This window comes from Myodes glareolus, chromosome X (assembly GCF_982192425.1).
Source record: "Myodes glareolus chromosome X, mMyoGla1.1, whole genome shotgun sequence".
Lineage (NCBI taxonomy): Eukaryota > Metazoa > Chordata > Mammalia > Rodentia > Cricetidae > Myodes > Myodes glareolus.
The window spans coordinates 107,156,719-107,169,441 of NC_142053.1; the positions used below are offsets into that span (position 1 = coordinate 107,156,719).

The 12,723-nt window shown below is 40.5% G+C and overlaps 1 protein-coding gene across 2 annotated transcripts in view; it reads left to right on the forward strand.

Annotated features, from left to right (window-relative positions):
- Clcn4 (Cl-/H+ antiporter 4) overlaps positions 1-11,458 on the forward strand; it is a 70,655-nt gene extending 59,197 nt beyond the window's left edge. For both annotated transcript variants that reach the window (XM_048446264.3, XM_048446265.3), the window contains exon 13: positions 7,060-11,458. In XM_048446264.3, the coding sequence (XP_048302221.1) occupies positions 7,060-7,150 (91 nt within the window). In that variant the 3' untranslated portion in view covers positions 7,151-11,458. The remainder of the gene's footprint in view (positions 1-7,059) is intronic.
- Positions 11,459-12,723: the final 1,265 nt, after the last annotated feature.

The following is a 12,723-nucleotide window of genomic DNA, read 5'->3' on the forward strand; positions in this document are numbered from 1 at the left end:
TTTGGAGGTACTCTCTACTTCCTTGCACTTGAATACACACTATAATGCCCTTCCTATACAGAGGATGCACCTCCAGGTTTCCCAAGCTCCCGGGGAATCCCACTTTGAAAACCACTGAAATGAATAGCTGCACTTGGATTTTCAGCATGGAGTAAATACTACAGTGATTGCCCAGGCCATCTCAAGTGTATAGCAGTTTCTCCTTTCCTCTAAAATAGGCTGATGTCAGGTACCATTGGAATTTCTAGCTCAGTCAGGAAATTCTGCCCCCAATGCCCACTTACACCTCTTGGAGCCCCATGAGGTTTTCCTGTGAAGATCTGGGTGCTGAAATTGGCTCTGAATGTTCTAAGAGAAAACGACTCTCCCTCTCTCTCTGGCTCTACATGTTTTAAACAAATACAGATGCTGATACATTAGTGCTGGCAAGGGATCCTTGTTTGTGGGGCCTTTCATCTTCTCCTTGGGCATTCAGCCAGGGCAGGCCCAGCTCAAGCCAGCTCATGGTTTTGATGCATCCCATTGCCATGTGCCTTCCCTGCTCTAGTGGATGAGAGTCTGAGCCTGTCCATTGACCTGATTGTCTGCAAGCTATTCCTGGGCCTGGGGCCCAGAATTTTCATAAAACTAGACTAGGAACCAGAGATGATTTGTATACAAAGTGCGGGAATCTAAAAAGTCTTCAGGAACTAAGATGGAGTTTGGGTGAGATTTTACCCCTAGTTGTTCTAGAAAGGGAAAGTAAGTCTGGGTGATTATATCAGATTTCCCTTATCCTTGTTGGGTGCACCCCAACCAGGGTCTGGGCAGCTGTCTCAGAAGACTACAGCTGCTTCAGTCTGCAGTTTAGGTCCTTTGGCATAAATCTGGCCATTTTCAAATTCACCAATTTTCACGAAATACCACAGAAAGTAGCTGGGAATTCAAACATTTTATTTAAATCAAACAGGACATTCACTGCCACTAATGAAGCCTGCTGGATTTGATGTTGCTTCCTTCTGAGTTGATGTTTTGCTATCACAGGTCAGGGCGTAGTTTATGCTCAAAGCCAAGGCAGAGCTAGAACGTATATTTCCTCAGCGCTGCTGGAACCAACCTAACTCGCATACTTTATAGTCATAGAACTTGAAGAGGTTTTCAGAACTATAAATGCTTGATTTTTGTTGTTGTTGTTGGTGGTGGTGGTGGTAGTGGTTAGGGGGCTAAATTATCCAGACTGGCCCCAAGTTTCTGGGCTCAAGTGATCCTATTGCCTCAGCCTCCCATGAGCCGAGACTATAGGCCCATGTTATCACGCATGGCTATATTAGATCTTTGGTTTCTGTTTCAAGGGTAAAGATAATAAAACAAGGTCCAGAGTATATAGACACATGAAGGGTATGTATGTATGGTTTTATCACTTTGCAAATGATCGTGGCCGTAGCTTTTGCAAGGAGATATTACTGTAGTTAGTGTTTTTAATGAGCATTCATTGTGGCTGAAAACTGGAGAAAGCTCAAAGGGGTTTTAAAATAGAAGGCCAGGGATATATATCTCAGTGATACATTACTTAATGTGTGCACATGATTCTGAGTTCCATGCCCAGCACCACTCAAACCAAGTGTTAAAATTAAAAGTCCTCTGGACCTAGCGGCTCCAGCCTGAAATCCCATGTACTCAGGAGGCTAGGTCAGGATTATGGCAAAGTCAAGGCTGCCTAGGCTGCAGAGTGAGGTCAAGATCAGCCTGGGCCACTTAGTGAGATCCTATCTCAAAAGAAAAAAAAACTTTAGAGGATGAGAAACATGATTCTGTAGTAGAGTGCTTACCTTGCATGTGTGAGTCCCTAGGTTCAATCCTAAGCACCACACACAAAAAAGCTAAGGAATTTGTCATCTCCTAAGGAATAAGGAATCCAATCTAAGTGACATCACACAAGGCAAGTGTTCCAGAGGTAGTCTTGATGATCTGTATTTTCGTGTAAAAACTACATGGCAGAAGATGAGTGAGCTTTTTAAGCTGAAGCACTTTACATGCTGAGGATGCTCAGCTGTGGGGCCCTTGCCACCAGAAGAGCAACTATGAGTGCTCTGTCCCTGTTAGCTGATCTGCTCATATTTGGTTCTTGATTGTGGTTTACTTAGTGGCATATTATAACTGTATGCTATTAGCTTTGTAACTAGTTTCTTTTTTTAAATATTCATTTATGCATATAATATCTGCCTTCTTGTATGCCTGCAGGCCAGAGAGGGCACCAGACCACATTACAGATGGTTGTGAGCCACCATGTGGTTGCTGGGAATTGAACTCAGAACCTTTGGAAGAGCAGGCAATGCTCTTAACCACTGAGCCATTTCCAGCCCCACTTTTTTAATTTTGAAAGAACACCAGATTCCTAACACTTGAAAATAACCATGCTTTTCCACTTCCGGCAACTGGTCCCTTCACCTGTCCTTTATTCCTATCACCAGATTTTAGCATCTGAATGGAGAGGTGGACTTTGTATAAGCCTATGTGATCCTGTCTTTGTTTCTATTGATTCCTTTTCTTTTACAGATGTTATTTTTATAATAATGATCATTTAATACTTATTAATGAGAATAAGAATTGGCTGTGAATGTGCATATAATATGCTTGTGAGGCAGTGTATGAGTACCTGTGCACCACAGATCATGTGTCAAGGCCAGAGGACAACTTTTGAGAGTTGCTTCTCTCTTGCCGTCTCATTTGAGGCAGAGTCTCTCTTGTTTCTTTCCCGCTGCACACTTCACATTACCTTCTTCTCTATAAACATCCAGGTGGTTGTCCTCTCTCTGTGTTTCATCTTGCTGTAGAAATGCTGGGGTTCCAGATGTATGCTGCTGCATCCTGATTTTTTTTCACTTGGGTTCCAGAAACCAAATCCAGGTCTCAGCCTTGCATAGCAAGCACTTTTAATTGCTAAGTCATCTTGCTGGCCCTCTTAAAGCTTTATTGAGATAATTGCATAACCTGCAATTCACCCATTTAAAATGTATAGTTAGGTAGTTAGAATAGAAAAAGAATCACCATCAAAGCCAAAACATTCCCATTACTTTTTTTTAAAAAAAGCTTGTATCCCTTTGCTGTCACCTCATGTACAAGTCTTAGGGAATCACTGATCTACTGTCTTAGCTGTGTGGATGTGTCATATCAAGGGGGTCATATACTGAATGCCCTTCTGTGATTGGCTTTTCCACTTAGTATAGTATTTTCAAGATTCATCTATGTTTTTAGTTACAGAATAGCTTTTTTTTTTTGGTTTTTCAAGACAGGGTTTCTTTGTAACTTTGGAGTTTGTAAAGGAACTAGCTCTTGTAGATCAGGCTGGCCTCGAACTCACAGAGGTCCACCTTCCTCTACCTCCCAAGTGCTGGGATTAAAGGTGTGCACTACCACCGCCTGGCATAACTTTTCAGTGTATGGATAAACCATTGTTTATCTTCATTTTTTTATTGATAGACATTTGGGCTGTTTCCAGTTGTGTCTATTGGGAAATAAGATTAGTGTGTATGTTGTTAAGCAGACATGTTTTTAGTTCTCTTGACCAGATAACCAGGAATGGGGTTGCTTAGTAATGTGGTTACTTAATTAATTTAGTCCTTCCCTCCCTTCCTTTTAGTTTGGGCAGTGGTTCTCAATAAGGGGTAGCATTTGGTAGTATCTGAAGAAATTTTGGTTGCCACAATTGTGGGGGAGGGCAGGGGTAAGCAGCAGTCCTGCTAGCAAGTAGCAGTTAGAATCTGAGTAATGTACAGGACAGGTTACACCCTACAAAGAATGCCCCAATTACCACAAGTATCAAAGTGGAGAAGTCATGAGTAAAACCTTGCTGGGGTGCAGAAGAGTACAGAGTGTCATTTAGATCAAGGTTAGAACATATTCAGCTAGAGCCGTCTAGGAAGGATCCTCACTGGACACTCCCAATTGGGTTTAAATAGTGACCTTCCCCAGCATCAAATCTCCTTGCTAGCTCTGTTATATTCTTGAAACTAATTAATATCAGCAGAATGAGAACAAATTATATCTGACCCCGAGGAGAAAACTGTTTTCTTTCCCTGGGGCATCCAAGCCTCTGACATGACTCAGGCCTCTGGAGTCTTGGTCTCAAAAGCTACATATGATTATGAAGACCCAAGGGCAATATTGAGGACTCAGTGATATTTCTACTGAAGCATGGTGATTGACCTAATACCGGATAACAGTATCACTGGGAAAATCATCACCTCTCATTGGATGAATGCAGGAACCCTGTTTATGGCAGTTGACAAACATCTGAGACAAATCAAGTTTGAAAAGAGGATTTGAGCCAGGCTCATTCCTATGTGAGAAGCCCAGAATGCCTCACTTCCCTTGACTTTGGTCACACTTGTGGATGGATTCCCAGGAAAAGCCAGCATGCCATTACAAGACGGGTGTCATTGTTTGGTTCCATCAGGTTGTTTGAGGATTAGACCAACATATGGGGAACCCAATAAGTTCCCTTAAGCCAGTTCAATGTATTATACAAGTTTTAAAATTTCCTATGATGTGGAAAGGGAAACATTCAGAGGGAATGGTTTTATCACAGTTATCCAATATAGACAGTTGAAGTCCCAGGAAGGACTGAATTGTCTCCCTTTAAATTACTATAGTAAACCCCTTACCGTAATATTATGGCTATGTGATGAGAAGCACTGAGCCTTATGGTTAAATAAGGCCATTTTGGTAGATCCTTAATCCAACAGGACTAGTGTCCCTTAAAAAAGAGGAAGAACCCAAGGAGTATCTATAAACAGGGCGGAGGCCATATGAAGACACAGCGGGAGCATGGTGGTTTCCCATCTGTCAACCAAGAAGATAAGCCTTGGGAAAACTGGCCCTGTTGGCACCTTGGCCTTACACTTTAATTCAGCCACCTGTCTGTGGCATTTTGTTACAGCAGTACAGGCTGAGTGATTCCAAGACTGCAGGTCAGCTCAGCAGATTTGCCAGATCAGCATTTCTGTTCCACAAAACAGCTTCAATTCGATTTTACTGTGTTGTGAGGCATTGAAGATACATGTTTTGCGGGCTGTGGTGGCTTATGCCTGGTATTCCCAACACACAGGAACCTGAGACAGGAGGATTGCCTTGAGAAAATAACAGCAAAAGATACCACATTTCTTAGATTGTTTAAGGTCCAGTGTGATCAGAGACAGCCTGATTTGTTCACCAGCTGTAGCTTGACAAATGTAGCTTTCTTCATATTAACTACCAGGTAGTACAACATGAGGTGTCCTAATTGGCTTGAGTTAAATGGCAGTGCATTGTATCTGTGATGTCTAATTTTTTGGTTTGTCATCATCTTAACACAGCCCCATAAGAAGAGGCCTATCATTTATATTGCTCTATAATTCTGAAGAGAGGCCGCTGGAGCTTGCTTCTTGATCCTTTTTTTCCCCATCATGATGGAGATGGAGCAAACAATTACTTTCATACTTTCTAGGTGATAGAATGGTTTCCAAAGCAATTTGTTCACATTGTCTTTGTGGGAAATTTCACTTCATCAGAGGGAGAAGATTTGATTCCACAGACCATTATTCAAGTATTTAATAGAAGAATGAAGGCAAGGTTAGCATGAATGTTTGTTCAAATGGGCATAGTATCATCCAGCAGCCCTATTTGCATCCCAGTCTCTAGGTTTGTACAGTTCAGATAAACCAATAACAACAACCCCGGGAACTGGGTTCCTGGCTAAGGTGGTAAAGTGCTTGCTGTGAAATTGTGAGTTTGTATTTTGATTAACATCATAAAAGCAGGGTGTAGTATTGCATATCTGCAACCTTAGCACAATGGGGTAGATGGAGCAGGAAGCAGGAGGGTCTCTGAAGCTCATTGGCTCAAGCCCAGCTGAACCAATGAGCTCTAGGTTCAATGAAAGACTCGTCTTTAAAATTAAGTTGTTTAGCAATGAAGGAAGACCCATAAGTTAACATCTGGCCTTGATACATACGTGTACACAATAAAGTACATACACCGCACATATGTATTTGCATGTGCCTCTGTGTGTGTGTCCCCGTCTGCATACACACACACACACACACACACACACACACACACACACACACAAAGAGAGAGAAAACAAACCCTAGAAACTGACATTCTTCAAAATTAAAAACAAGGGAATTTTAGAAGAGGAGATGATATGTATATTTGGTCAGAGTGTATGTTGTACTTTACCCATCTAGTAACAAAAAAATTAAAAGTAGAATAATTTCTTTTGGATACAGTTTTACTTTTTACTCCAGACTTTAGTAGGTCAGGCTAAACTCAAACATATGGCACTCTTCTTGTCTCTACTTGCTTGGTGCTAGGATTAATAGGCATATATTACCATGTCTACCTTAATTTCTTATTCTAGGAAAACACTTATATTTGGACCACACCTTTCTATGGTGTGGTCAAGCTGTGACAATAGCTTTAACAGCTCTTTATAAACTGATTACAATCGTAAAACTGAAGGCATGGTGTTAGTCACTGTAGGTTCACAGCCTGTGTAACAAACAAACTTGTGATATCAGTGACTTATGCAATAACCATTTATTTTTTATGCTAAGCATAATGATACATACTTATAATCCTACATTTGAGATACTGAGGCAGGAAGCTCAGAAATTTTAGTCTGACCTGGACTACAAGTTTGAGGCATGGCCTGCAGAGGCCTGTCTCAAAATATACAAGCAAAGAAAGAATCATTTTTCTCACCTATTCCATCCTAGTTGCATGAACAGGCTCTTCACCACAGTCATTCAGGATCCATGTCTTTCAATCTGGTGTCTTATTAACCAGTGTTCTGTGCATCACAGTCCACTGGTTCTCTTGTCCCTGGATGCCAGGTGAGGAGAATGGAAGAGAGGAGAGCTGCCCAGGAGACCTTAGAGAGGCACCAGTCACCTTTGCACACAGGCCATTGGCTGGAGCACATTCTATTTGTCCTGCCTAACCACAAAGGAAGCTAGGTGATTTTGCCTGTCCCTGAACTTGGTCATGAATCTCTTCAGTCAGGCTGACTTCTTTTTTTCTGTTTTGTTTCCACTCCAGGAGACTTCTTGGAATCATCACAAAAAAGGATGTTCTGAGACACATGGCCCAGATGGCAAACCAAGACCCTGAATCCATCATGTTTAATTAACAATAAGTCTGCAAATGTTTTGAGAAGACCAATAACTATATAATTTTTAAAGAAATAATCAAGTGATGCATTATGATCCCAGTGAAAGACCATGGGCTGAGGGCAGCAGAAATGAAAGCCTTGTTTGAAAGAAGGGGAGAAGGATGAAACTTTTTTAAAAAGGCAAATCATAAATTAGTAGACATTTTATAACTTTAACCACTTATGTGATCCAAGCCGTGTTTCTTAATGAGTTACTAACTGCTTTGAGGGCATGTGGGAATATGTAAATGACATGAATTATATGAGGATGTGGAACACAAGAAACTTTGGTCCCTTCACTGTAGGTTGATGTTTGTAGTTTTGGAGTACATGTGAAACTTTGACAAAGAGGGGTATCGGTATGCCACTATTATATATTGGTTCCTACAATTTTGCTATTATGTTAAGGAACCATAGGGAAGATATTGAGCTTACTTTATTGGAAGAAAAAAGAAATTAAAGTTGGATGCAGTGAAAACTACAAGCAGACCATGATGGGTCTACTCAAGACGATCTCATTTCTTGCTTTTGTTCCCAAGCCCATTGTTTTGCTTCTTTATCAGTCTGAACCAATGTCAGTTCAGTGAACCATAGTGAACATGAAGAAACCACTTCTCTAAAGAAGACCAATACTTTTAGACTGGACAGTGAACTTTTGGAACATGTAGTGCTGTGTGGACATTCCTCTCATAAAAGGGGATGCATTCTTTCTTTGGGGAGACACCTGCCTCATCACTGATTTGCAACCCCAAAGCTTTGACTTCATTTATTTATATGGTTACTTGTGTGTTTGATATATAGAGCAGTCTGGCACCTGCCATGGATTATTGCCTGTGTGCTCCCAGATTGCTGTACTGTGATTTTGTTTCCAAGTAGCATGTGCAATACTCAAAAACCAGCTACCCAGTGTTTCTACTTAACTCTCTTCTCAGGTCTTTCAGATAGAGCCATGATTAGAGTGAGGTGTATGGGTTCTCAATGGGAATTCCTCCTAATGGATTACAAGAGAAATAGTAAATTGATTCTAAATCTCTTCCATTCTCTTCTCTGTAGGATACAAAATATCCAGTTTTAAAACCTATGCATGTACTTTCGTAATCGCAATCACAGCACAGGACAGAGTTACATTTGATTCAGCCAGTTGAAGCATTGGGTCTCTTTGTATTTGAACCTAATGACTTATTTTGTCAGTCAGCACTTTTGTCTTTTCTGCAGGAAGGAATTAGTGTTGTAGGTCCATCGCATGATCTCAGTAGGATTTATGTCATTTGCCGTTTCATCTTTGCCCCTCATTTTTCCCTCAGTCATCATCATTCGTTTCAGTCTTATGGTCATTGAATATTGATGTATCAGGTACATGTGCTCTTGATTGTATGTAACAGAAAGCACAATTGACAAGGAGTCTTAGTAAGAAATCTGGGAGATGGCCACCTCAGGACTGTCTCCGTATTATTTCCAGAAATTCAAATTCTTCTAGTATTTCATTACCATTTTTTCTTATCCTCTTTCCTTTGGCTTACTGCCTCATAGTTGTAAAAATGTTGCCCAGATGCTAGGTGTAATGTCTACTTTCTGTGTGGAAAGAGGGAGGAAAAGTCAAGTAACAAGATGAAATGTGTATATCCCAGAGATTCTCAGCATACAATCTTTCGCTGGAATTCTGTCATATGTTCCATCCTCCTAGATGTATACAAGTACTGGAAGGAAAAATTTTAGCTAGACACACCTTACTCTCTGAATGAAGTTTAGAGTTTCTTACTAGGGAAGGAGGATTGGCTTTGGGGAGGGGACTGTATCTGTCATATTAAATTCCATCATCACGTCCCCCCATTATCTTTTGTATCTTTTTTTACTCTCTCATCCTTGACAGTCTTTCCAAATATTCCTCCAAACATTATTGTAATATTTTTACATATTACCTATTTTTTTCACATTTGAGAGAAAAACTAATTCCTAAGTTGAGTCCATTTCTCAGGCCTAATAGGAATTTTAATTTTAAATAAAGCCCTAGTTACAAGTGGGTTTCTGTGAATCTTCTCATCGTTGCAAGAAATATATATTCTGAAAAGCCATCATTTTTAAGTCAGATCATGCTGACAACCGTGGAATACTATAGTTTGAACTATTTGTTTCTGTAACTAATTGTCTCCCTCTGAAATAACACTAAGTTATTAACACTAACATCAGTGTGAAAATAGCCAGGTAATAGAGATTTTAAGCCTTGGTTTGAGAATGAGGTTCATAGTCTCATTCACAGCATGTAAATATTAAGTAGTAGATCCTAATATTAAGACTGTTATTGGATTTTGCATGGCACGTTTATAAATGAAGCTGAATTCTCCTGGACTGTAAATTCTAAGTGTGAAAGATTACTTCATATGGTTCCCTTCTTTTGCCCAGGTGGCTCTTCTCAGAGTTGGTCTGTAATGGAAGGAGAGTATTAGTCATAGCCAGGCCTTCTATAATCCACGAGCCCCTCGAACCCTGTTTTTTTTTTATGGTGGTGGTGGTGGTGGTGGTGTGTGTGTGTGTGTGAAATAGGTAGCTTATGAAATAATGCAAAGCTGGTGGTGGTGGCCCACGCCTTTAATCCCAGCATTTGGGAGGCAGAGGCAAGAGGGTCTCTGTGAGATTAAGGCCAGCCTGGTCTACAGAGAAAGTTCCAAGACTGCTAGGGCTGTTACACAGAGAAACAAGCTCGAAAACAAACAAAAAAATGAATGAATGAAAGAAAGAAAGGAAGAAAGAAAGAAAGAAAGAAAGAAAGAAAGAAAGAAAGAAAGAAGAAGCAAACAACAACAAACAAGAATGCACAGCAGTGGAAACAGGAAAGCCACACAATTCCCCTCTAATCTAGTGGAGTCCATGAAGGAAGACAAGGGAATAAATTTACTCTGGACCAAAGTTATCAAGGGGAAATTGAGAACGTTGTATCTTTCTCCTAGTGCTTACCATGGAAGTGCTAAAACTCATTGAAATAACTGAAAGTGTGACTGGACTGAAATAAGCCTGCTTTCTTTTTATTTGCAAGTTGATCCTCTGCTGTGGGATTGAGGATAGATGCTGTGGTAAGAAAAGCAGGTTAAGGTCAAGGATGGAGAGTATGTTATGAAGACTGCCTCCCAAGGAGCCCATCTCTCAAGGGATCATTTGCCATTGAATTCACTCTTCGGTTTGTGGGGAGGGGAGGTTGAGACTACGTGTAGCAGCTCTGGCTATTCTGTAACTTGTTCTGTAGATCAGACTGGCTTAGAACTAACAGAGATCCACATGCTTTTGCAATTAAAGACATGTGCCACCACCCAGGGCTCTCTTTGTCACTCTTAGGAAAGCTTCCAATAGTAATTCTGGTGATATTTGCTGTATACCAAAATAGAGCTTCCATCCACTTGGTGGTCTGATAAGAACTGGGACATTTCCCAATAATTCTCCGCCCTCTATCCAGAACCCAAATCTTCAGGTATTGGTAAAACATTCCGGAGTGTTTCTGAATCCATTCTCAATACTAAACCCAAACAAAACCAAAAGTATAATCAAGAAGGTCTGTGTCTTGCATTTACTTCCTAGTACTAAGGAAATGGGTTATAGAATACCAAAGAATGGCTATTTCCCCCACCAAAGACATGTGGATTTATTCTTGATGTTTTTCAGTGCATTTCATGGGAATGTAGATATTCCTGTGACTTTTAGGGACAGGCAAATGTGCCAAAAGGAAATCTTCAAATCTTCAGTTCTCACTGTTCCCAAGAACAGGCCTCTGCTCAGTCCTTCCCAAAGGCCTTCCCAAGGAGAAGATGTAAACAAACAGATTTTGAACCCGCTAAGTCACAGAAACTGGACATTTGAAAGTAATTCATTCCATTTAGGTGACAATGGGTTACCTTAAGTTATCAACATGTGCATATTCTCATTATTCATTATCAGAACTGTGCTGCAGAAGATGAGAAACTCATAAAGGAGAATTGATTGAATCATTATATAATTGCAATATCCCAACTTTTGGATGTGGGCGGTGGTTTATCAGACTCAGCTTCTAAGCTTTGAAATGATTTACATGAGCACAGAGCCAGTATATCTGACTTGGGAAATATTAACCAGATCCTATTTTACAAGCATGGTAATAACTATTTATTTGCCATGCTAGGTGTGCTGGGAATGAGCCTATGTGTGATTTTATGGGATGCGTTCACATTTGGTTTTGAAACACCACATAGTAATGTGTTATTTGTTTAAATAAAAAAAAACTGTAGCGCTGTTTGGTACCTTATTAAAAATTAAATGTTTGAACTCTTTTTTGAAAAGAAAACTAGACTAGTTCTCAATAAGCATGTTGTAAGTGGAAAAAAGGTGATTTCACTGCACATTTCTTCCCACTAGGCACACCTGAGACGTCCTGGTGATGTTTGCTGACACACCCAGCCACAAGAAATACCTGCTTTGCAAGATTGTTGTGCAGATTGTGATGCCAATATGTTAGATTTAAAACGCCTTGTTCTTGCCAGAGTGAGCAATGACTAAATCAAAATTCAGACTGGGCCTCTGGATTTCTAAGGATAGGGCCGGATCACTTTCCTCATGCTATCTGTATTGAGCAATGACTAAATTAAAATTCAGACTGGGCCTCTGGATTTCTAAGGATAGGGTAGGATCACTTTCCCCATGCTATTTGTATGTCTGCTCTGTGTTGGAGGCTAGGAAGTACGGCTTGACATTCTTTATTTTAATGAAAGTGGAAACCAGAAGGGCTTGCACTACGTCCATCCTCACTATCTATAATTTCTTTTTTATTGAAAGCTTGAAAGAAAGTTGGAAAAGAAAAGGAGGGACCAAAGAAATACCCAGAAGAGGTGCTAATCATTATCTGCACTGAAAGGAGATTTCCTCTGACTAGAAAGGAAACAAGTGTGGGGGAAAATATCCTTAACAGGAGATACCAGTACGTGCAATTGTCCTAAGATAGAAGGGGCCTAGCCTGCTATGGTCCCATCTGGAGCAAATGGCTACAGATGCGGTAGGGCTTGGGGCAGCAGTAGATGTGTTTGAAGTATGTTTCTTTTTGGAGGGAGAGCAAACATTAGATATCTCAGGATTTTGAAGGAGCAGGTAAAGGCTCGGGATTTCGAGGAGTAATCCTGAGGAGTTTTGAGGGGTTTAAACGTAACTCGATTTGTGCTGCTCAACAAATCTTTTGCTCAAACAAATCTTTCTGTTTGTTGGACAGTGAGTCTGGAAGTCAGGAGTCTGGCCAGATGAACAAGGATGGAAGCTTGCTCCAGTCAAGTTCATGAATAAAGACTTGATTGCTATGGAAGAGCCATGAAGCTTCCTGGTAGATTGGCTATATTGACTGAGATGACCTAGATGAGACAAGGAACTTCATATGAAAATATTGATGGTGAAGCAAACATTAAGCTTTCAAGTACAGAGGACAGAGGAATCGATAGGGTTAGAAATGGAAATCAGATCATTGGTGTATCAGTGACACAGGCATTCAGGGAGTTAGGTAAGTGTGAGATGCCTACAGGACTACACTCAAATGGACAACACTTGAA